The 24000-nt window shown below is 41.5% G+C and overlaps 1 protein-coding gene across 3 annotated transcripts in view; it reads left to right on the top strand.

Annotated features, from left to right (window-relative positions):
• Positions 1-4694: 4694 nt before the first annotated feature.
• VEPH1 (ventricular zone expressed PH domain containing 1) overlaps positions 4695-24000 on the top strand; it is a 277465-nt gene continuing 258159 nt past the window's right edge. The window contains exons 1-2 of one of the 3 annotated variants that reach the window (XM_027542753.1): positions 4695-4846; positions 13812-14109. In XM_027542753.1, coding sequence (XP_027398554.1) covers positions 13921-14109 — 189 coding nt within the window. In that variant the 5' untranslated portion in view covers positions 4695-4846; positions 13812-13920. The other 2 variants (XM_027542745.1, XM_027542737.1) reach the window with 2 other exon arrangements.

Below are 24000 nucleotides of genomic sequence, written 5' to 3' on the forward strand. Positions count from 1 at the left end.
ATCCTCAGGCTATGAGTTGTCACTTATTCAGTTTAACTAGAGGAGTCACATATCACATTTTATTTGAGAAAGCTGATCTGGTGGCAGGGTTGAGAATGGAATTGAAGGGGCCGTGTTGGAGGCAGTGAAATCTAGTAGGAGACTCCTATCACCATCCAGATAAGAAAGGATGAAGAATTTAGCAGAAACAAAGTTATCTAGCTATCGCAGTGGAGAGTGGGGAATAGTCATATAATAGTTTTCTACCTCTGTATAACAGATTATCATGAACCTAATTGTTTAAAATTATACACGTCTGTTGTTTCACATTTTCTATGGGTGAAGAATCTAAGCATGGTTTAGGTACGTTCTCTGCTCAGGGCTTCAGAAGGCTGCAATCCAGGTGATGACTGGGCTGTGTTCTATGGAAATTTGACTGGCAAAGTCTTCCTCCAAGTCCACTCAGGTTGTTGGAAGGATTCATTTCTTTGTGTCTGTAGGATTGAAGGCCCTGGCTTCTTGTTGGCCCTTGGCTGAAGATTTCTCTCAGCCCCTAGAGGCCTCCCACAGTTCGTCATCATGGAAGACTGATTACTTCTTCAAGCCAGCATGGAGAATCTGAGTGTGAGTCTGTCCGCAAGATGGAGTCCTACATGACATCAGGTAATCGTGGGAGTAGCCATATTCTATCTCTTAGAAGCAAGTCACAATTTCCACCCACACTCAAGGGGAAAAAATTACACAGGGCATGAACATCAGAAAATGGATCATTGAGGGTCATGTTTTGATCTATCTTTCCACCATATATTACAAAGAATGTTAAGAACACAGAATGGATAGGACCTAAGATGTGGCAGCGTCATTGTATGTGAGCTGGAAAAGGACAGATAGAAATATAGAATACATGCTTTGTGGGTGGATGAGGGTCTTTCATTAAGATAAGAAGCAGAGGAAGAGCAGCTAGTTTGGGAGCATACTGAGTCTTAATTAATTTGGAAGTAAGAATATTACAAAAGTATTATATTTACAAAATTACAAAAATATTACTACCATATTTTACAAATAACAGTATTTTTTATAATGAAACACACAATAGTTCTTCTGAACAACCTAGTTCTTATTTCTTATTTCTATAAGAAACCCAAGTTCTTATTCTCCTATTCCTAAAACAAGCAAACAAAACCCAACTCTTGTAGTTTAAGCCATGTGTTATTTTGCTGAACTAAAAGGAAGTTTCCAGATCTATGTGAATTTCTGTGTCTCTAATGGACTCTTGCAAGCAGGGAGGCTGGACACAGAAATGGCCTACCTAAAGCAGTGTCAGTGGTTTCAGGTAAGAAAAATTATTTCTAGAAAGTTAAGCATCCAGGAATTCTCAGTGTTTATATGTAACTTACACATTTAAAGTTATTTTTGAAATTACCTATCATCTATAAAGGAAGCATCTTAGTTTGACTTTGTGGTTAGAGAGAATATTCTTTATTTCAAGTTTGCTAAGGGGTAACAGTGGAAACAGTGTCAGACTTTATTTTTTTGGGCTCCAAGATCACGGCAAATGGTGATTGCAGCCATGAAATTAAAAGACGGTTACTCCTTGGAAGGAAAGTTATGACCAACCTAGATAGCGTATTAAAAAGCAGAGACATTCCTTTGCCAACAAAGGTCCATCTAGTCAGGGCTATGGTTTTTCCAGTAGTCATGTATGGATGTGAGAGTTGGACTGTGAAGAAAGCTGAGCACCAGAGAATTGATGCTTTTGAATTGTGGTGTTGGAGAAGACTCTTGAGAGTCCCTTGGACTGCAAGGAGATCCAACCAGTCCATTCTGAAGGAGATCAGCCCTGGGATTTCTTTGGAAGGAATGATGCTAAAGCTGAAACTCCAGAACTTTGGCCACCTCATGTGAAGAGTTGACTCATTGGAAAAGACTCTGATGCTGGGAGAGATTGGGGGCAGGAGGAAAAGGGGACAACGGAGGATGAGATGGCTGGATGGCATCACCGACTCAATGGACGTGGGTTTGGGTGAACTCCGGGAGTTGGTGATGGACAGGGAGGCCTGGCATGCTGCAATTCATGGGGTCGCAAAGAGTCGGACATGACTGAGTGACTGAACTGAACTGATCTGAAGGAGGGAGGCAGATGACACCATCCTTATGGCAAAAAGTGAAGAGGAACTAAAAAGTTTATTGATGAAAGTGAAAGAGGAGAGTGAAAAAGTTGGCTTAAAGCTCAGCATTCAGAAAACTAAGATCATGGCATCTGGTCCCATCACTTCATGGGAAATAGATGGGGAAACAGTGAAAACAGTGTCAGGATTTATTTTTTTGAGCTCCAAAATCACTGCAGATGGTGATTGCAGCCATGAAATTAAAAGATGCTTAATCCTTGGAAGAAAAGTTATGACCAACCTAGACAGCATATTCAAAAGCAAAGACATTACATTGCCAACAAAGGTCTGTCTAGTCAAGGCTATGGTTTTTCCAGTAGTCGTGTATGGATGTGAGAGTTGGACGGTGAAGAAAGCTGAGCGCCAAAGAATTGATGCTTTTGAACTGTGGTGTTGGAGAAGACTCTTGAGAGTCCCTTGGACTGCAAAGAGATCCAACCAGTCCATCCTAAAGGAGATCAGTCCTGGGTGTTCATTGGAAGGACTGATGCTGAAGCTGAAACTCCAATGCTTTGGCCACCTCATGTGAAGGGTTGACTTATTGGAAAAGACCCTGATGCTGGGAGGGGTTGGGGGCAGGAGGAGAAGGGGACGACAGAGGATGAGATGGCTGGATGCATCACCGACTCAATGGACATGAGTTTGAGTAAACTCCAGGAGTTAGTGATGGACAGAGAGGCCTGGTGCACTGTGATTCATGGGGTTGCAAAGAGTCAGACATGACTGAGCGACTGAACTGAATTGAACTGAAGGAGGGAGGGGATGGAAGTTGGGCAAGAATAGAGAGAGGAGCGAAATACAGAGCAATACTCTGTGAAACTAATTATCCAAAGGAATTTATGAAAACTGCATGGATGGATGGATTCCATGATTAGGTTTATTGAGGTCAAACAGTACATGACTAGGAACCACCAAACAAGCCTAGGTGGTTAAAGTGGAAATATTTAAGGGAGTGAACATATAACTGCTTTAAAAGAATTAATGTGGAATGTCACAGTTTCAAGTACACTGAATGACTACATTCCTTGTAGGCCTTTCCCGTCTCTGCCTGTTGTCCTGTGGTTGTCATTAAAGGGGTTGTTTGTTAGAGGTGGTTCCTGATGGGTCTCCTAGACCACTTCCTTTGCAAGGAGCCGCCCTGTGAGAGGGCTTCCTAGGAGGTACTAGTGTTGAAGAACCTGCCTGCCAGTGAAGGAGACATAAGAGATACAGGTTTGATCCCTGGGTCTGGAAGATCCTCTGGAGGAGGACAGGGCAACCCCCTCCAGTATTCTTGCCTGGAGAATCCCACGGACAGAGCAGCCTGGCGGGCTACAGTCCATGGGGTCTCAAAGAATCGGACACGACTGAAGCGGCTTCACACACACGCCCTGTGAGAGCCCAGAAGAGTCATCCACAAATCTGGTTTCAGGTGATTCTGTCCGGTAAAACTTTTTCAGAGGCAAATGGCAGAAAACCCAACCTAAAATCACTTGCACTGTAAAGGAATTGGCTTACAGTAAAGGATGGATCTTGCCAATATCAGAAGCAGCTGGTTTAAGTGGCTTGAACAAAGTCACTAAGATTCAGTTTCCCAGTAACAAGATGGCAGGACCAACCAGACCTTGTATCTCATCATCAAGTACAGCAGTAAAGGCTCTGTCCCCCAGAGCCAAACATTCATCCTTATCCTGACTCTCACTGGGCTGGAAGGGATCCATACCTCCACTAAATTAATCACTATGGTCAGGGGAATGCAATTTTTCTGATTGGCTAAGATACAACCTATTTATATAAGCCAACTCTATCCAAAGGACATCATTTCCAGGGGAAATATGCATACAATTTTTACCAGAAGTAGGATAAGTGGATGTTGGGCAATCAACACAAGAGAAAGTCCTCTTCACCCTATGAGAATGACTTTTAACTGAGCTGGCAATTTATTTACATGATACTGTGATTGCCAGTGACATGAAAATATTGATATTTCCAATTGTACACCTTACATCTCATTCTTCCCACCACACTACTCCACCACACTCACATACTTCATTTAACTGAAAGCTCTAGTTAGAAGAGACTCAGAAATATTCTATTGCTTTGTGTGTAGGCAAAACCTCAGATCAATAAAGGTGGAAAGCCCATGCTATGCACACAAGGGGAGAGAAGTGCCTCTAGATATGACAATCCACTGGGTACCATCAATTAATTTCTGCAGTGCTGGCTTGGAAAAACCCCTAGTGCTGCTGGATCCTTCATTCAGTTGTTCAGGATTTCACTAGCAATATTAATAGCACAGCCAGATTGTGTGTTCACTCAGGCTAGTTATTTTCCTTCTCTTATGGTATTCACTCAGGCTAGTTATTTTCCTTCTCTTATGGTATTTTTCTTTTATCATATTTGGCTTAAATACTATCTTATTCTGCTACATTCCTTCCTCCATCCCTCCCCAAACCTTTTCACTGATGCCTGCCTGATAAAAGGCCCCACATCTGATATTGACCTAAAACTTCCTTGATTCCTTAAAGTGAGTTATTCATTAACTGAACCTAAATTACTGGTTGTTGGGCAAATCTTCTAGTTCTTTCAAACTACGAATCTGCTCAGAGAGGCTTCTGTAAATCTACTGTAGAAATAAGTGAAACTTTGTGCCAGTTGTTAGCAGTAAGCAGAAGTCTGAGAGAGGGAGGAGAAGTTACTCATTTGCTCAATTCAGCATGGTGAGTCCAGGGGAGGGAATCAAGTGTACCTTGGGCTTGACAAGCAGAGCAGGCAAGCGCCGCTGCTACCGACATACAGAGCCGGGCAGGGGCGACTGGCTGCTTCTGAGCATGGCTGTGGCTTCCCCGAGAATTGCTCTTGGGATCAAGCATTTTGCCCTCTATTTCCTATGATGGCCAGAATTTCCTGTGCTAAGAGGTATGGCTGTCTTTTTTCCTGTCCTTTTGTTCAGCAAAAACAAAAGCTAATTAAAGTAAATGTCAGAAGCTGCAGTGAGGCAAAGGGTGGGCTGCGGGATTAGGGCAGAGAAACTTTCAGGGGCTGGCTGATTATGCAGATAAAGCGCATTTGGGAGTTGTGTGTCTAGCCATGTATGCATACTTTTTAGTTATTATGGGGAAAAAAAAGCCACCTCTCTGTGGATTATTAAAACGTGTCTCTAGGCCTCTAGAGCAGAAAACTGTGCTTCTAGACTCACAGAAGGTGCATTTTGTTTTACTCCATCAGAGTTTGGGCTTATTTCTATTTCATATTTTTATTTACCTCAAGAAACATTTTGCAACCAGCAAAGAAACTGATCCTGCCTATGCTTTGCAAAGAAAAGTCAGTAGTATCATTACAGTCACTAGTTTGGACACTCACCATTATTGTTTGCTGTTGCTGTAATTTTTTTCCCTTGATAATTCAGGCACCTTACAAATCATAACTAAATCTGGCCACTTTTTTCTTTTTCAAATACATACTTAAATTGCTGTAGTACTCAACAGCTGAATTCCATGATATTTATGTATGTTTTCAATTTAAAAACTAGAAAAAAACATACTTAGGGCATTATTTGAATTGGTCATGCAGTTGTTTAATGTATGACATTTAAATGTAAATAGAGATACATTTAACATTGAATTTTCCTTGTAATTTGCAACTCTGGGTATGTTTTCTTGTAAAACAAACCCAGAAAATGGGAATTAAAAATTTTTGGTGAGATTTGTATCAATTCCAGAGCACATATGTCTTACGAAGTCAGAATTTATAAATGAAAATTGATACCCCATGAAACCATTATGACAGATTACAAATTCTTGGTCTAGAAAGTTCATTAGATCTTTCCCTCACTCCTGATGAAGAGAAATGTTTCCTATCTATTAATATGTGTGTTCTCATAAGTTGCAATACATGTTCAAAATTAAGTAAATTTTTTTGAGCTCTTGCCTAAACAGGGCATCAAACCTGTTGTTTGTGTATGCGTATGATAACAAGCCTGCTACACACTTAGACTGTATGAGTTCTAGCAAAAACACCAAGGGCTGAGTCCTTTAGCATCATGTAGAATAACCCAGCCGCAGAGGCTTTCAGTAGGAGTGAAGTATAGCAACATGTCGCAGCATTGGGAGCCCAGAGACGTCCAGGGAACAATAGACATCTTGTGGGAAGGGCTGAAATGTATGCGGCCCATTCCCATGGGAACGCCTGTAACGCTTTCACACTGTGTGAAAAAGATGCTCCTTGAAAAGAATCTTTAATCCTTTCTTTCAAGGGCAAATCTGAGAACTTTATTGAAAGTTTCTAGAACCCAAATGGGTCTAAGTTAGTCAGTGGGTATTTTAAACACAAGTAAATAAAATGATAATTTTTTGATCCCCGAAGCATAATGTAAGTAAATATTGCTATTATAGCATTTTCTGAGGTGACAAAACCGGAGAACATCCTAACCTGGAGTTGGAAGCTAGAAGCTAATTTTTTCAGAATAAACGGGCTTCCTGAGATAGTTATGTTTATTGAAATCCTCCCAAAGTGGCATTCCAATAGTCAGGCCATTGTCTTCTGGTTCGGGTGTGTCATTAGTAGATTCTGCTAAATGAAATCACACTTGAACCAGAACACTTAATAGCCCAACTATTGGGATACCACTCCATGGACTCAGAAAGAGTGTCCACAACTGAGCAACTGAGTGTGCCTGCATGCACACGTGTGCATGCACGCACACACACACACACACACATGCATAATAGAGTAAACCAGCAATGTCTTATTAGTGCCCATTTGGTGTAGGTCACCTTGAAAAGTCATAAAGAACTTTTCCCTATAGTGCCCTGGAGGGAATAATACACTCCCTCCTCCCTAATAAACATGGAAGTGAGCACTGTGCTTACGTAGAAAGTGCAGGTATTTGGATTACCTGGCCAAAAAAATGTCTGAGATACATTGTATTTCAGTCCCTTTACACCCTGTGAAAAAATTCACTCTCACTGTTTGGCCGTGTTGGGGGTAGGGTCACAGTAAGGCTGTTTCTCCAGAGAGAAATTGTTTCTGAAGAAATCAACAAGGACATTTGTAAGACAGTGCATGAACTACCCCGATTTAAGACTATGAGAGACTACAACTAGGATATAAATAAAACACAAATGGAAAAGATCTAGGCATCTCTAATGCTGTGAATTTAATCTTAGGTAGCAGCAGAGTCATTGTTAGTATTTAAAAGGTATGACATGGGGATGCATTAACAGGAGAATGACCTACAAAAATTATTATATTATTAAAGATATGATTGCTGTCACTATTTGTATGGTTGCTATATGCCAGGTCTGTGTTAAATGCTTTATATAATCTCTTTAAACTCTCAACAACCCACATCACCATTCTCAGGTGTAAATAAGGAACCTGAGGCTCAGGGAGGTTGAGTAGTGTGACCAGGTTTATACTGCAGGTAATGGCATAGCTGAATCCAGGTGTGTTCAGGTTTCCCCCGCCACTCCTCTCTGCTCTTCTTACTGCATTCTCACACTGTGTCCAACTCTGTACCCTAAGCTCATTTAAAACTAAAAGAAAATTGAATAAAAACTAGTGATAAGTACCATGAATAATGAATAGAGGATAAAGAAGAGGGAAGATTAAAGAAATATAATCTATTCCATTAAAAGAGAATAGAATAGAGATACTTCATCAGTATCTATAAGCCAGAAAGCCATCAATGAGAAAATACATCTATTCATGGATGTTTGGGTTCTCTATTTTTATACACTCTTCAAGGGGACAGTCCTCCAGGTATGGATGGTATAAAAATATGATTGATCACCAAGTGTTTAGGAAGATTTTTGAGGCCATCCTCCTGAAGCATAGGATCTGGTTCAGTGGCAGGTGTGTGGCCACCCTGAGTGCACACCTTTGTGGGTAGTTCTCCTGGGGAGACACCCACAGTGTCCACATCTTGGTGGTCATGCAGGTCACAACTTTTTGTGTACTTTGCCAACAGATAGATGACTTGATGGGATGAACAGACCTACTATAGGAAGCTAGGGGGAGAGAATAATATAGCTTGAAACATATGTTTTTTAAATGAATCATTAACTTTTGAAACAGTAAGAAAGGGTTTCAGTACCTTTTTCTCTTCTGGAGTATCAATAGATGAAACAGGATAAGCATGTTCTGAGAGTTGGACTATAAAGAAAGCACCAAAGAATTGATGCTTTTGAATTGTGTTGTTGGAGAAGACTCTTGAGAGTCCCTTGGACTGCAAGATCAAACCAGTCAATCCTAAAGGAAATCAATCCTGAATATTTGTTGGAAGGACTGATGCTGAAGCTGAAGCTCCAATAATTTGGCCACCTGATTGGAAGAACTGACTCATTGGAAAAGACCCGGATGCTGGGAAAGATAGAAAGCAGGAGAAGGGGACGACAGAGGATGAGATGTTTGGATGGGATCAATGACTGGATGGACATGAGTTTCAGCAAGCTGCAGGAGTCGGTGATGGACAGGGAAGCCTGGCGTGCTGCAGTCCATGGGGTCGCAGAGTCTGACACTACTGAGTGACTGAACTGAACTGAACTGGAGTATTGCCGTAGTGTTTAAAGTATTAATACCAGTCTTATATGTCTGGTCCAAGAACCTTCCAGCAAATAAAATGGGAGAAAAGGGAGTGAGGGTATAGTATACATCTTTGTTGAGTAAGTCTGTTCTGTTTATTAGCAACTTCCTGCATTCTGAAAGTTTCAACAAAGTTAATCTAGAGCCAGAACAAGAGATGACTTCTTTAAGAGCTGTGGCTCATCCTGGACAAACACTCAGCTTTTCAAACTCTGTGTGGGACATCTCAAGGGGCAGGGAAGTGTTAATTAAACTGCCAATTCTACCCACTTCCGGAGGTTGAGAAAGGGCCCCCAGTGGGCACACCATTCACCTGTTTGAGTTCTTACTGAAGCCATGTTCTCTGCATAGCTTTTCTTTCCCTCCATTCTTCTCAGGCAAAGTATAGATTTCCATGAACAGAGGCAGTTTTGTTTTCGCTGTTAAAAACAACTCGGCTTTACCGGAGCGGGCTGTTTCACCCCAGGAAACAGAGCCTTTGACTCAGAGGTAACTCTCCACTGGGTGAGGCGCAGCCTGTCACCTGACCACTCCGGAGCTGCCGGTGGCATATCGGGCTGCATTCCTAGAATTCTTCCGCCCGGCGCCACAATGAACAACTTCAGGTTCACTGAGCTAAGTGGATTCCACTTGCGGTGCCCTCGGACTCCGATGCCCACCCAGCCTCAAAATAGATCGCTGAGTACCCTCAAGGGCCCCTTTGAGGAGTAGCACGCAGGTAAAGCGCGTTGCGGGGGACAGCTGGGATCCCCGGAAATGTGTCCCCCATGGTGCAGAAACATTTCTCTTTGCGGGGTTCTATTTCTCCATACAGAAACCCCATTTGTCAGCCAACACCCGCTTAAGAAATGTAGACCGAATAATGAGAACTCGGGTTTCAGATTAGGGTCTCTTATTAAAGATTAGGGAAAGATTTTAGGAGAGCCAAAGCCGGGGATAAAAAGGAATTTTGTAAGCCAGTTTTTGTAATACAGAAAGTACCAGATTTGGAGCCTGACCTACTTGGATGTGAATCTTGGCTCTGTCACCTGGGGCATGATATTTAACCTCACCAGTCCTGTTTCCTCTTTGGTAATAGTATCTAGCTGCAAGGTTGATGGGAGATCTGAGAAGAAAGTGTCCAGCAAAGAACTTGGTACAGAGGAAGTGTCCTAGTGTGTGTATATACACATGCTTCTGTGTGTGTACGGCAGGTGCATACATCCACATACAGAGAGGTCACAGGACTATGACATTCAGAAGAGTAGGAAGTTTCCCAGAAGATGAGGTAAATTTTGATTTGGCTCTAACCCTCTGGGGTGTTGCAAAGAGAGCAGTTAGAAAAGCTACACACCTGAACAAAACACTGACCAGAGCTGCTGAAAGATAAATAACATGCCTTGTTGATTCTTGTCCAGGAAAGGGAAGACTGGATGCAGGCCACTCTTTAGATGAGGATGGATGGGAAGGGAGGCAGCTCAGTAATTATCATATACAGTCATGTATGCACCTGTACTCAGTCCTGAGAGGGCTTTGTCCTGGGAGATCAATTGCTTTCAATCCTGGCTCTGCAACTTACTCAGCAGATCCCCCTGGACTGCTTGTTTTCATCTCTGAACATCAGTTTCTCGTCACATGGAATTGTCCTGAGAATTCAGTGACTCATTATTTGGGAAGTTCTTAGAGTAGTGCCTGACTCATGGTAAACACCCGCTGAACACCAGCTGGTGGTGTCATTATTTTACAAGGTGCTTTTTTGTGTGTTGTCTGTTTTGATCTTTAAAAAGATAAGATAGATTCGGTGTGCCTTGGACCCATTTTGCAGATGAGAAAACTGAGGCTTGGGAAAGGTAGAGCATGAAGCCAAGGCCCAACAACTACTGAGTAGCTGAGCTAGAACTTCAGTCTGGGTCCCCACACAAGTAGGTGACCCAGTGTGCACTGGGCACACATGCATTGAAGGACACCTCTCCTAAAAGTTTTGGCTGAACACCATTTCCTGCACATAGCCATGTCCTTATTATTTTCCCCTAGGAGATATCGCTCTCCCTTATACTTCCCCAAACTTCCTTTGTAGTCTTAGGGGACTTTTTTCTCGGTCATCCTTATAATGTAGAATGTTTGGTACAAGTCTCCTCTCTCACTCCCTCACCCCTGGATGTGTGAATGTCTTCATGTACAGCTGTGTGTTGAACAATGATGTTGGACATGGCAGACACACAATTGGAAGCATGAGTGTGGGGCTCCACACCAGGTGTCACTGCAGGTGTGAAAAAAAAAGAAGGAACCCAGATGAACCCTGTGGTTCTCCAGCACGTATTTCTGCTTCTTCTCAGAGCTTCAGCTCTGCTATGTCTGGGGCAGCTGAATCTGCTGCTGGAAGTGCCTGATATTGACCAACGAGCTGACTGGTCAAGATGAAGTAATTTCCATCCAGTATCTTACTTTCCTGAATATTATTTCACGGAGACACTGTCATTGCACATGTCTGAGGCTGGGGGATAGGGAGAGCAGGGGCAAATCCAGGAAAACATCACCTTAATTTTTCTTGTAGATACTGCAATTCACCCTTTCACATTTACCAGGGTGCAAAGGACTTTGTGGGCTTCCCAGGTGGTGTTAGAGGTAAAGAACCCACCCACCAATGTAGGTGATGTGAGAGACACTGGTTTGATCCGGGTCAGGAAGAACCCCTGGAGGAGAGCATCGCAACCCGCTCCAGTACCCTTGCCTGGAGAATCCTGTGAACAGAAGAGCGTGGTGGGCTACGGTCCATACAGTCGCAAAGAATGAGACATGACCAAAGCGACTTAGCACAGCCCAGCACAAAATACTTTGTAGGAGCCTCATTCTCTGCTCACACCAGCCCCTGAAATCTTCCCACTGCTCTTGTTCTTTTCTCATCCTCGAAGCCCCTCTTCCTTGTCACATTTCTGCTCTTTGATTGCCCTAAATCCCAGGGTATATATGGACAAGGATGCAGGGTCAGTGTAGGAGGGAAGAGGAATTCATTTTCTTGCTTTATGACTCTACCCATATCTTTATCCTTAAATGTTAACAATGCTCTCTATTCCTAAGAGTTGCCTCACATGGAGCCTTACGTGTCATCATCAGTCCAGGGTGGTTATAAACTGGAAGCCTAGCTCTGGAGTCTGGGTCCAAATCCCAACTCTCCAGTCTCCTAGCTCTGTATCTTGGACAAGTTATTTAATGCCTTGAGTTCCTCATCTATGGGCTTCCTTTGTGGCTCAGCTGGTAAAGAATCTGCCTACAATGCTGGAGACCTGGGTTTGATCCCTGGGTTGGGAAGATTCCTTAGAGAAGGGAAAGGCTACCCACCCCAGTATTCTGGTCTGGAGAATTCCATGGACTGTATAGTCCATGGGGTCACAAAGAGTCAGACACGACTGAGCGACTTTTATATACATGCATACATACCTCATCTATAAAATAGGAATGACATATCCTCATAGCATTGTTATGAGGATTAAATGAATTAGTGTTTACAAAGTATCGAGGGCCTGGCATATAGACAAATATATCTAAATATTGGGCCTCATTTTAGAAAAGTGACACTCTATACTTTCTATGGAGAAGGGAAGAGCAACCCATTCCAGTATTCTTGCCTGGGAAATCCCATGGACAGCGAAGCCTGGTGGGTTACAGTCCATGGGGTTGCAAAAGAGTCAGATACAACTTAGCAGCTAAACAACAACAATACTTCCTAAATTTTTCTGAAGCTGGTAGATAGTGCAAAATTTGCATGTACACAATACTATCCTTGAAATCTCTTCAGTGGCCTATGAGTTGCACCATTTGGAATACTACTGATAGTTTCTTTGTTAAGTGCCCGATGAAGGATTTGGCTTGCATTTAGAGATATGGAAGGTATGTATCTTTAAACTTGAAAACTGCATTCAGCACCAAGAAATGCTGTCTCAGTGATAGCTCAGGGGAAGGTCTGAGACACCCAAGGGAGCAGCAGACACTCCTTTTCACGCTTGTTCTGGGGACCACATTCAGCCTGAAATGCTGGGCAGAACTGCCTGCTGCTTATGTTACATAAATCACTCTCAGCTCTCACTCTCTGAACACGTGGTGGCATTTTTAAGTTACCTGTATGTATGAGGTGGCTCCATTCTCATGTAAAGTGCAGGAGAGCCCACTGACCTGAGATCAGAACAGTACTGCCACAGCTACCAGGGGTCTTGAAGAAGTCTTAAACTTCCCTGGCTCTGAAATGGTTGCTCAGGTCTCCGCTAGTGCAAATGATCTGTGGTTTTATGAAGCCCAGAAGGAAGCTGATGAGAATAATCAGTTATTTATTTGGTACCATTACCTTAATCTCTGTGGGCTGTTAACTGAGTAGAGACTACAGTGGGACTTTATTATTTCAACTGTGGGGACAGAGGGAGGGTTGCCAGATCCCCAGACCCTTCCTTTTCAGCCTTCATTGCAATATTCTCACCTTCAAGCTCTGTGTTCAAGTTCATGCTCATGTTCTGTAGAGATTTATCTCGTGTCACACTCCCAGGCAGAATTCTTTATTTCACTGCCATTCGTTTAGAGAGTACATAAGAACTGAGGATTGAGATCACCTTCTGGGTTGAGGTTCAGGAAGTTTCTGTTATCAATATAGCACTGAAGCCCAGCCAATAAAGTTAAGTTAGGCATCAGTTTCCACATCCAGGAAACAGGTATTGGGTCTAAAAGGTGTTTCCTGTGTTCTCTTTTCCTTTCATTGCCCTTTTCTGTTTGGTTTCCAGCAGAATCTATTTGAGGAAATCTGGCAAGTATTGGGCATATTTGTTGCTGGTCCACTTGTTTCCTTGTGGCAGGAAGAGAAGGAAAAGGATATAGAAAGGAGAAAAGTAGGTTCTTAAAAAGCTGCTCTTAAAGGATCAAATTAAATTCTGGAAAAATAGAATCATCTTTGACATGGCTTTTTGAGACAAAATAAGAAAAGAGTTCTTTTGAAGGTCATCAAGCCAAAATCTGTTGTTCCATGCACATTTCCAAATGTTTTTTTCTTTTCCTCTCTCTCTTCTGGGCACCAAGTTCACATTCTGAGCTCATGACATTCAACTAATGGCTGTCTTGTGTCATTTGTTTCTCTTGCAGAGACTGTCAAAAAAAAAACCCTCAAAGTCTGGAGAAGAATGACCTTTAGAGGTATATGAAATCTATGGCCTGCCACATGTTTTGGTCTCACTAACCTCTGCTGACTGAGATGCATGGCCCTGGGCCTGCAGGCAGTCCACTGATCATCAAACCTCTCAGCATGCATCAACTCTTCAGACTGGTCTTGGGACAAAAAGACCTTTCGCGAGCTGGAGACCTCTTCTCCTTAGAGGACTCTGAGATTGAAGACAGCCTGACAGAAGCTTTGGAGCAAATCAAAATCATTAGCTCATCTTCAGTAAGTCAACTAGCTTATAGACTAGATCCCTGAAACAATCTATTCTGGAGCTAAATGATTGTATATATTCTGGGGGAAAAGATCTTTGCAGAGGAAAGAGGAAGGACCACTCAGGTTGGTCTCTCTTAACTCTGCCCTGTGGTTTAGTTGGCATCTAAGAAATAACACCAGGGAAGTCTTTGACTTGAGGGGGAGGGGGCAGTCAGACTACCTTTTGTCCATCCATGGAGACCAGAACTCTGGAAATTGCAGGCCAGAGTGGAATTTTCAAAGGAAAAAAAAAAAAAAAGGATTGTCTAAAGGTTGTTTCTGTATCCTTGAGATGACACAGAGATGAGAGGGAGCAAATCTGAGGAAAAGCAGACCCACAAAGCTGCACAAGAGCATCAGTAAACAATGCAGGGTGTTGGGTGGGAGCTGAATAATGAAAGAAGGCAAGATGACACCTCCTGCCATGTAGGCAACAGGAGACAAGGATAACCATCACTCTACTGCCAGAAGTGACAGTTGCCCAGGGCTTAATAATGCTGATTCTGTTTACTTTCATATAACCTCCATTTTTTTTAAACCTTCTCCTTGCTCTTTTTTCTATACTCCCCCCATTTAATTCAACTCACCCATTATTAGACCCCAGTCATGATCAGACAAATTTAAAATCTCCATCAACCCTCCCATTCTTTCACTTCTCGTCAATGTCAGGATTATGTATCCTGAAAGCATGTTTCAAAGAGACTGGATGCAGAGTGCCCAAGGTGGCTTGATGTTGACCTTCTTGGTTGTGCTTAGAGATTGGTCCCATTTCAAAGGCCAAGACCACCTAGTGTCCCCTCCCATCCTCTCAGCTTAACAGCTTTTCCCAACACTTGGCACAAACATGTGCCAGGCAAAGGAAAGAGACTGGACTTGAGCCATAAAATACTGAATAGCAAATATGTACATATTTCAGAGATAACAGCTTTCTTCCATGTCATAATGAAAAGATGTTTTAAAAGGCATAACAGCAACCAGTGCAGCTTCCTCCTCAAATCTGTCAGCGTGTTCTCTTTTTGGCTGCCATTAACATGCCAAGTCCCCCCAGGGACCAGTGAAGTCATTGCCTAAACAGTCTTCTTTTTTCAGGTAACATCTTTGACAGCAATTATGTGTCCAGAAAATTAATCAACTTAGTCTGACTCAAAAAAAATAACAAAGCATTTCTCTGGTACATTTCCACTTTCTGAGTAGGATGTGCATGCTATTTTCAGCAACCCCTTCCGTCACATTCCTCTGGAAATAAATTGGCTGACTATACTACTGATTTCATCTAATAGAAAATATGTATATGCATGTGTATACACATACCTATCTGTATCTGTATTTCCCTGAAGCCTATTTCCACTAGAGGTCACTAGTGTCAGCGATTTCTTTTGTTTCTTCATGAGTTGCTTTGTCTCACAGATGACAAATTCAGAATTTTAGGACTGGTGAGTTCTATTATGTGTCCCCACTTTTAACCATTAAGGCTAGTACCTCCTTTGTCTTCAGGAGCATTGTTCATCCTTTAAGCCCTCCACTCAGCATCCCAACCAGACCAGTAGGTCTGGAGAGCTAGCAGTTCTCCTGCGATCCTCATTTACTAACTTCTGTCACACCCTGTTTCTTCCATTCTCTGTCTGTACCAAGTGGCACCGTTGGTAAAGAATCCACCTGCTAATGCAGGAGACACAGGTTTGATCCTGAATTGGATCTCCTAGAGTAGGAAATGGCAACCCAGTCCAGTATTATTGCCTGAAAAATCCCATGGACAGAGAAGTCTCGTGGGCTATAGTCCATGCAGTTGCAAAGAGTCAGACACAAACTGAGCACACACAGACACACACACAATTGTGGCAAAGAGTAGATAAGTGGCAGGAAGAAAAGAATCAATTTTTTAAAGAGAGTTTTGATCATGCAGATCAATCCAGTTTTTAAATGCAGGGATCATGTTGATCAATCCAGTTTTTAAGTTGCTCATCGATTCTACTTACAAATATGTCACTGTTAGCATTCCTTCCCTCCTCCATTCCTTTAAAAGCCAGGTCAAGTTCCATTGTTCCTGAAACAATTTCTAGTGTGTCTAGTTCTTAGTGATTGCTTCTTTCCAAAAAGACTCAATTACCCTTTTGCATTATAGTCCGTTCTTATAGAAAGTCATCTATTCATACATCCTCAAGTGCGATCTCTATATGGGGGAATCCCAGATCTATGTTTCAGCCTTCGGATCTCTTGCTAAACTTCAAGCTCATACTAATTGATATCCATCACATCAAATTCAATATATCTAAATTAGAAGTTATCACCTTTCTTCCATTTATACTACCTTTTTACGAGATCTCCAGGTTTGAAACGTGGAGTCATTCTTAACTTCTTTCTCTCACTCTCTCCTTTCCCTGCCTTTGGCCTTGCCTTTCTCTAGTTCAATCTACTAACAATTACCAGCTTAAATTTCCCAAGCCAGATTTTGTTACATGTCTTTCCATTGTTCATGCCCTTTCCATGATGTCTCAGTGACTGTGATATTCAGTGACTAATACCAGCAATTAGAGCCTTGAACCACAGTACCTACTCTGTGGTTTCTTCTTGTAGCTGCATCCCATCCTTCCCTTATAACCAAGACCCACTAAATATTCCTTCTTAGACCTTTACTAATGACCTTGCATCTCAGTAATCAGTTCCACCTCTCAGTTCAGTTCAGTCGCTCAGTTGTGTCCAACTCTTTGGCGACTGCATGGACTGCAGCACGCCAGGCCTCTCTGTCCATCATCAACTCCCAGAGTTTACTCAAACTCATGTCCATTGAATCAGTGATGCCATCCAACCATCTCATCCTCTGTTGTCCCCTTCTTCTCCCACCTTCATTCTTTCCCAGCAATAGGGTCTTTTCAAATGAATCAGTTCTTCGCATCAGTTCCTCTTTATAAACATAAAACTGAAAGGGACCTTCTAAACTGACTTTTCCAACTTCCTTCCAGCACAGAAATCCCTTCTTTAGGATTCTTGACAACCAGATGGCCTCTCCTTCTATGCAATGATGAGAACATGCTATGTTTCTGACTTTTTTTTCCTGCTCCTCCATTTTCCTTTAGTAAATTGTCCCTTTCCATTGCATGAACCCTTCCTTGATGGGGTCTTGGATCAAGGTTCTCTACCTTGCCCTCTGCCAGGGAATGGGGAAAGCAGGAGTGAGGAACACCTGACCCAAGATATGCCAATCAGATTTTCTTTCCCAGTGATTCTAGGAAAGAAATTAGCAAAGGGTGAGTTATTATGATGATGGTATTCCAAAGAGACAGTCCTCACTTTCTACCCTTCTGTGACTATAGCTGCCTCAGTCATTGCCTTTCTAAGGCTAAGTACTACAAATTCCCCTTGAGATCTGTCAGCCACCTCTTATATTTTAACTATTTTATTTATTTTGCTTCAGTTATCCAGGTTTTTTCTGCTGTTTATCATCAAAGAATCCTAACAACGAGATAGCTTGTTCTACTGTTGGAAGGTGAAATTGTTAGTGTGTTCTTCCTTTTAGTCTAATAAAATCTCTCTCTTTATAAATATTTTCTGTCCATTATCCTTTAGTCTGGTGTCTGCCCTTAACAATCAAGAGAATTAAACTTCTGTTGCTACAAGAAGAACTTTAAACATATGCAGGTAGGTATCAAGTCTCACCTCTGGCTTCTATCTTCCCAGTTGACTATCCTTACTGTCCTTATATTTTCCCCTGACAAAGGAAGGCTCTGTAGCAGAGAAAAGTTACACCAGTCTCTGGTCTGAAAACACAATTTTGTCAGTACATGAGAAATGCTATTTAAATCATGCTGTCAGAAATATAAAATAGAATGCTGACTTAGTGATTTATAATGAAAAGTATAACTCACGTCCATCAGAATTCTTGTGTGTTCCATGCTGTTCTCGCTAAGTCTGTTTACTCAGTCTGTCTCTGTTACTGACTAGGCTTTTTCCTCCTGTATTTTAACCCATATTTTAGCCCTACCTCCCTGAGATTGTATGTAACTCAACTGTAAAGTCACCCATGTACAGGTTGTGCCTTGGGTTAGCCTTCAGGGTTGTTTGTCTAATCCTCACAGGGCAACCTCTTCCAGATTCTTGGAGACTGCCTCATTGTAGCTCCCAAAGATTGTCTACATTCTCAGCATTCTGAGTACCCTCTCCTGGAATCTTTTATATTTATTATTGTAATTTATCATTGCCTACTACTTGAACCAATTGTTTGAAATAGTTGCTCATACTAGTCAGATATTTTGTTTCTAAAGCTTCTTTTCAATAGTAGCATGGTGCAGTTGGCCACATTTATCCTGTGATATGCCAAGAACCTCAGGTTGAATCAAGACTTGAAATTAGATAACTTGAAAAAATGTTAAGTATATTATGTCACATTTTAAACCATTGAAATAATATTCTTATCTCATTTTAGAATAGCTATACCTTTGAAAAAACTATGATTCTGGGAATTTCCTGGTTGTCCAGTGGTTAGGACTCTACTTTCACTGTCAAGGGTCCAGGTTTGATCCCTACTCAGGGAACTAGGATCCAACATGGTGAGTAATGTGGCCAAATTAAAGAAAAAAAACAAACAAACATGATTCTGTCCAGTACATTAGTTACCATCCCCAGCTTTGTATAATCTAGACGTTTAGCAAGCAAGCCTTTAGTCCTTCCCCCAAAGTCACTCACAAAAGAATCAAAATCACTAGATTCTGATCTGCAGTCCATGCATCAGTTACTCCAAAACAGAGCTGGAAAATATTTTATCTTTAGGCTTGCTTTGAGAAAATGACTTATTCAGAATTCTAAGTTCCCAAACATGCCTTTAAGTTTTATCTTTTCATTTCAAGTCCTTTCTGGAATCAGTTCAGTTCAGTTGCTCAGTTGTGTCCGACTCTTTGCGACCCCAAGAATCGCAGCATGAGAGGCCTCCCTGGCCATCACCAACTCCCGGAGTTCACCCAAACTGATGTGCATCGAACGGTGATGCCATCCAGCCATCTCATCCTCTGTCGTCCCCTTCTCCTCCTGCCCCCAATCCCTCCCAGCATCATAGTCTTTTCCAGTCAGTCAACTCTTCACATGAGGTGGCCAAAGTATTGGAGTTTCAGCTTTAGCATCAGTCCTTCCAATGAACACCCAGAACTGGTATCCTTTAGAATGGACTGGTTGGATCTCCTTGCAGTCCAAGGGACTCTCAAGAGTCTTCTCCAACACCACAGTTCAAAAGCATCAATTCTTCGGTGCTCAGCTTTCTTCACAGTCCAACTCTCACATCCATACATGACCACTGGAAAAACCATAGCCTTGACTAGGCAGACCTTTGTTGGCAAAGTAATGTCTCTGCTTTTCAATATGCTGTCTAGGTTGGTCATAACTTTCCTTCCAAGGAGTAAGCGTCTTTTAATTTCATGGCTGCAGTCACCATCTGCAGTGATTTTGGAGCCCAGAAAAATAAAGTCTGATACTGTTTCCACTGATTCCCCATCTATTTCCCAGGAAGTGATGGGACCGGATGCCATGATCTTCGTTTTCTGAATGTTGAGCTTTAAGCCAATTTTTTCACTCTCCTCTTTCACTTTCATCAAGAGGCTTTTTAGTTCCTCATCACTTTCTGCCATAAGGGTGGTGTCATCTGCATATCTGAGGTTATTGACATTTCTCGTGGCAATCTTGATTCCAGCTTGTGCTTCTTCCAGTCCAGTGTTTCTCATGATGTACTCTGCATAGAAGTTAAATAAGCAGGGTGACAATATACAGCCTTGATGTACTCCTTTTCCTATTTGGAACCAGTCTGTTGTTCCATGTCCAGTTCTCACTGTTGCTTCCTGACCTGCATATAGGTTTCTCAAAAGCAGGTCAGGTGGTCTGGTATTCCCATCTCTTTCATAATTTTCCACAGTTTATTGTGATCCACACAGCCAAAGGCTTTGGCATAGTCAATAAAGCAGAAATAGATGTTTTTCTGGAACTCTCTTGCTTTTTCCATGATCCAGTGGATGTTGGCAATTTGATCTCCGGTTCCTCTGCGTTTCCTAAAACAAGCTTGAACATCTGGAAGTTCACGGTTCACATATTGCTGAAGCCTGGCTTGGAGAATTTTGAGCATTACTTTACTAGCGTGTGAGATGAGTGCAATTGCGTGGTAGTTTGAGCATTCTTTGGCATTGCCTTCTTTGGGATTGGAATGAAAACTGACTTTTTCCAGTCCTGTGGCCACTGCTGAGTTTTCCAAATTTGCTGGCATATTGAGTGCAGCAGTTTCACAGCATCATCTTTCAGGATTTGAAATAGCTCAACTGGAATTCCATCACCTCCTCTAGCTTTGTTTGTAGTGATGCTTTCTAAGGCCCACTTGACTTCACATTCCAAGATGTCTGGCTCTAGGTCAGTAATCACACCATCATGATTATCTGGGTCATGAAGATCTTTTTTGTACAGTTCTTCTGTGTATTCTTGCCACCTCTTCTTAATATCTTCTGCTTCTGTTAGATCCACACGATTTCTGTCCCTTATCGAGCCCATCTTTGCATGAAATATTCCCTTGGTATCTCTAATTTTCTTGAAGAGATCTCTAGTCTTTCCCATTCTGTTGTTTTCCTCTATTTCTTTGCATTGATCACTGAGGAAGGCTTTCTTATGTCTCCTTGCTATTCTTTGGAACTCTGCATTCAAATGGGAATATATTTCCTTTTCTCCTTTGCTTTTCACTTCTCTTCTTTTCACAGCTATTTGTAAGGCCTCCCCAGACAGCCATTTTGCTTTTTTGCATTTCTTTTCCATGGGGATGGTCTTGATCCCTGTCTCCTGTACAATGTCATGAACCTCCGTCCATAGTTCATCAGCAACTCTGTCTATCAGATCTAGTCCCTTAAATCTATTTCTCACTTCCACTGTATAATCATAAGGGATTTGATTTAGGTCATACATGAATGGTCTAGTGGTTTCCCCTACTTTCTTCAATTTAAGTCTGAATTTGGCAATAAGGAGTGCATGATCTGAGCCACAGTCAGCTCCCGGTCTTGTTTTTGCTAACTGTATAGAGCTTCTCCATTTTTGGTTGCAAAGAATATAATCAGTCTGATTTTGGTGTTGACCATCTGGTGATGTCCATGTGTAGAGTCTTCTCTTGTGTTGTTGGAAGAGGGTGTTTGCTATGACCAGTGTGTTCTCTTGGCAAAACTCTATTAGCCTTTGCCCTGCTTCATTCCATACTCCAAGGCCAAATTTGCCTGTTACCCCAGGTGTTTCTTGACTTCCTACTTTTTCATTCCAGTCCCCTATAATGAAAAGGACATCTTTTTTGGATATTAGTTCTAAAAGGTCTTGTAGGTCTTCATAGAACCATTCAACATCGGCTTCTTCAGTGTTACTGGTTGGGGCATAAGTTTGGATCACGGTGATATTGAATGGTTTGCCTTGGAAACAAACAGAGATCATTCTGTCGTTTTTGAGATTGCATCCAAGTACAGCATTTCAGACTCTTTTGTTGACCATGATGGCTACTCCATTTCTTCTAAGGGATTCCTGCCCACAGTAGTAGATATAATGGTCATCTGAGTTAAATTCACCCATTCCAGTCCATTTTAGTTCACTGATTCCTAGAATGTCAACGTTCACTCTTGCCATCTCTTGTTTGACCACTTCCAATTTGCCTTGATTCATGGACCTGACATACCAGGTTCCTCTGCAATATTGCTCTTTACAGCATCAGACCTTGCTTCTATCACCAGTCACATCCACAGCTGGGTATTGTTTTTGCTTTGGTTCCATCCCTTCATTCTTTCTGGAGTTATTTTCTCCACTGATCTCCTGTAGCATATTGGGTACCTACCGACCTGGGGAGTTCCTCTTTCAGTATCCTATCATTTTGCCTTTTCATACTGTTCATAGGGTTCTCAAGGCAAGAATACTGAAGTGGTTTGCCATTCCCTTCTCCAGTGGACCACATTTTGTCAGACCTCTCCACCAAGACCCACCTGTCTTGGGTGGCCCCACACAGCATGGCTTAGTTTCACTGAGTTAGACAAGGCTGTGGTCCATGTGATCAGACTGGCTAGTTTCCTGTGATTATAGTTTCTGTGTGTCTGCCCTCCGATGCCCTCTCGCAACACCTACCATCTTACTTGGGTTTCTCTTACCTTGGACGTGGGGTATCTAAAGAGATACAGCAAAGCGCAGCCGCTGCTCCTTACCTTGGATGAGGTCGCTCCACCTGACCTTGAATGTGGAGTAGCTCCTTTCGGCCCTCCTGCACCTGCACAGCTTCCTCTTCTGAAATACCCTTACCTAATAATACTAGGCTCTCCTTCCAGATTCCTCAGGTCAGACTGTCTCCCTGTTCACTTAGCCTCTTCTCACACTCTCAACACCACCTTTCCTTTGATGCTTAGTCATACCTAGTCGATCTACCCACCTTCCAGTTCTCTTCCATTTTTTTTAACAATAAAAAATGTTAAGTACACAAAAATCACCCAGTTTAAGAAATTAAACAAAAGTGTTGTCACCTGCATGTTTCTCTCTTCCCCTTCAATACTCCTCCCTTTCCTCTCTTAAGGTAACAAATATCCTGTTGTGGTATTTATCCATATGTGTTTTTATTTCTTTGCTACATATGCATGGATCAAAAATGACTTATAGCATTGTAGTTCATGGTTTTAAACTTTATATAAATGATGTAATAAGGCTCAATATTATGTCCTTGGGGTTTATCTATGTCAGTATGTATAGTCCCAATTCATTTGTTTTCAGTGCAATAGAGTGTTCCATCACATGACCATGCCACAGTTTACTTACCCAGGCTTCTTTTGATGGATATTCACTATTCTAACAGTGTCACAGTGAACATTCTTATAATTAACAATTTTGGCAGCTGTGCTTAATAACTATTGTACACAATCAGTAGTGAAACAACTAAATTTAGGGTTTCATATACTTTCAATTTTCTGATAAACCACCAAATTGCTCTCCAATATGGTTTCACCAATTTACACTCTGATCAGTCAGTTAAGAGTCTCAGTGGCTTTATTTCCTGGTCAATACTTGCTTTTATCAGATTTAAAAAATTTCTGTCCGTTTAAGTGAAGCAGGGTCTGATTGATATTTAAACCTGCAGTACTTTCATTATTGATGAGTCTGACCACTTTTTCATGTATTTATTGGTTATTTGCATTTAAATATCCTTTTCAGTAAAGTACTTCCTTAAGGTTTGGGCTTTTTTTTTTCTTTCATTTTTCTCCTGAGGTTTAAGAAGAATCTGTTCTTATTAATTTAAAGGGGGGTTTTCTGTATATCTTTCTATTAATCTTTGTCACTTTGTGCATGTCGCACACCTCTTACTCAAGTATAGCTTGCCTTTTACTGTAACCTCTTGATATCCAATAGGACAAGTACCCTCAAACTCTTTCTCTAAAACTTCTTTGATTCATTTCTGTTCTTTAATAATTTTGAATAAGCTTCTCAAGTTTCGTGAATAATTCTATCAGTATCTTGATTGGAATTTTATTATATCTATAGGTTAATTTGAAGTAAATTAACAACTTTATGGTACTATCTTTTTTATCTGTAGATATTGTGTATCTGTCCATTTATTTAGATCTTCTACAATATCTTTTAATAATGTTTTATGATTTTTTACTCAAGGATCTTGAGTCTTATATATCTTTTTAAAAATTTATAAACATTTTATATTTTTAGCTGAAGTTATAAATGGTACCCTTTTAATAATTATATTTTCCAACTATTTTTGAGAAGACTATAGCATAAATGACACTGTATAGTAATATTACGTCCAATAAACTCCCCCAACTCTCTCTTTTTTTTTTTTTTTTGGCTCATATTTTCTAAAATAATTTTGAGTAACTGTTTACA

Source organism: Bos indicus x Bos taurus, chromosome 1 (genome assembly GCF_003369695.1).
Source record: "Bos indicus x Bos taurus breed Angus x Brahman F1 hybrid chromosome 1, Bos_hybrid_MaternalHap_v2.0, whole genome shotgun sequence".
Classification (NCBI taxonomy): Eukaryota; Metazoa; Chordata; class Mammalia; order Artiodactyla; family Bovidae; genus Bos; species Bos indicus x Bos taurus.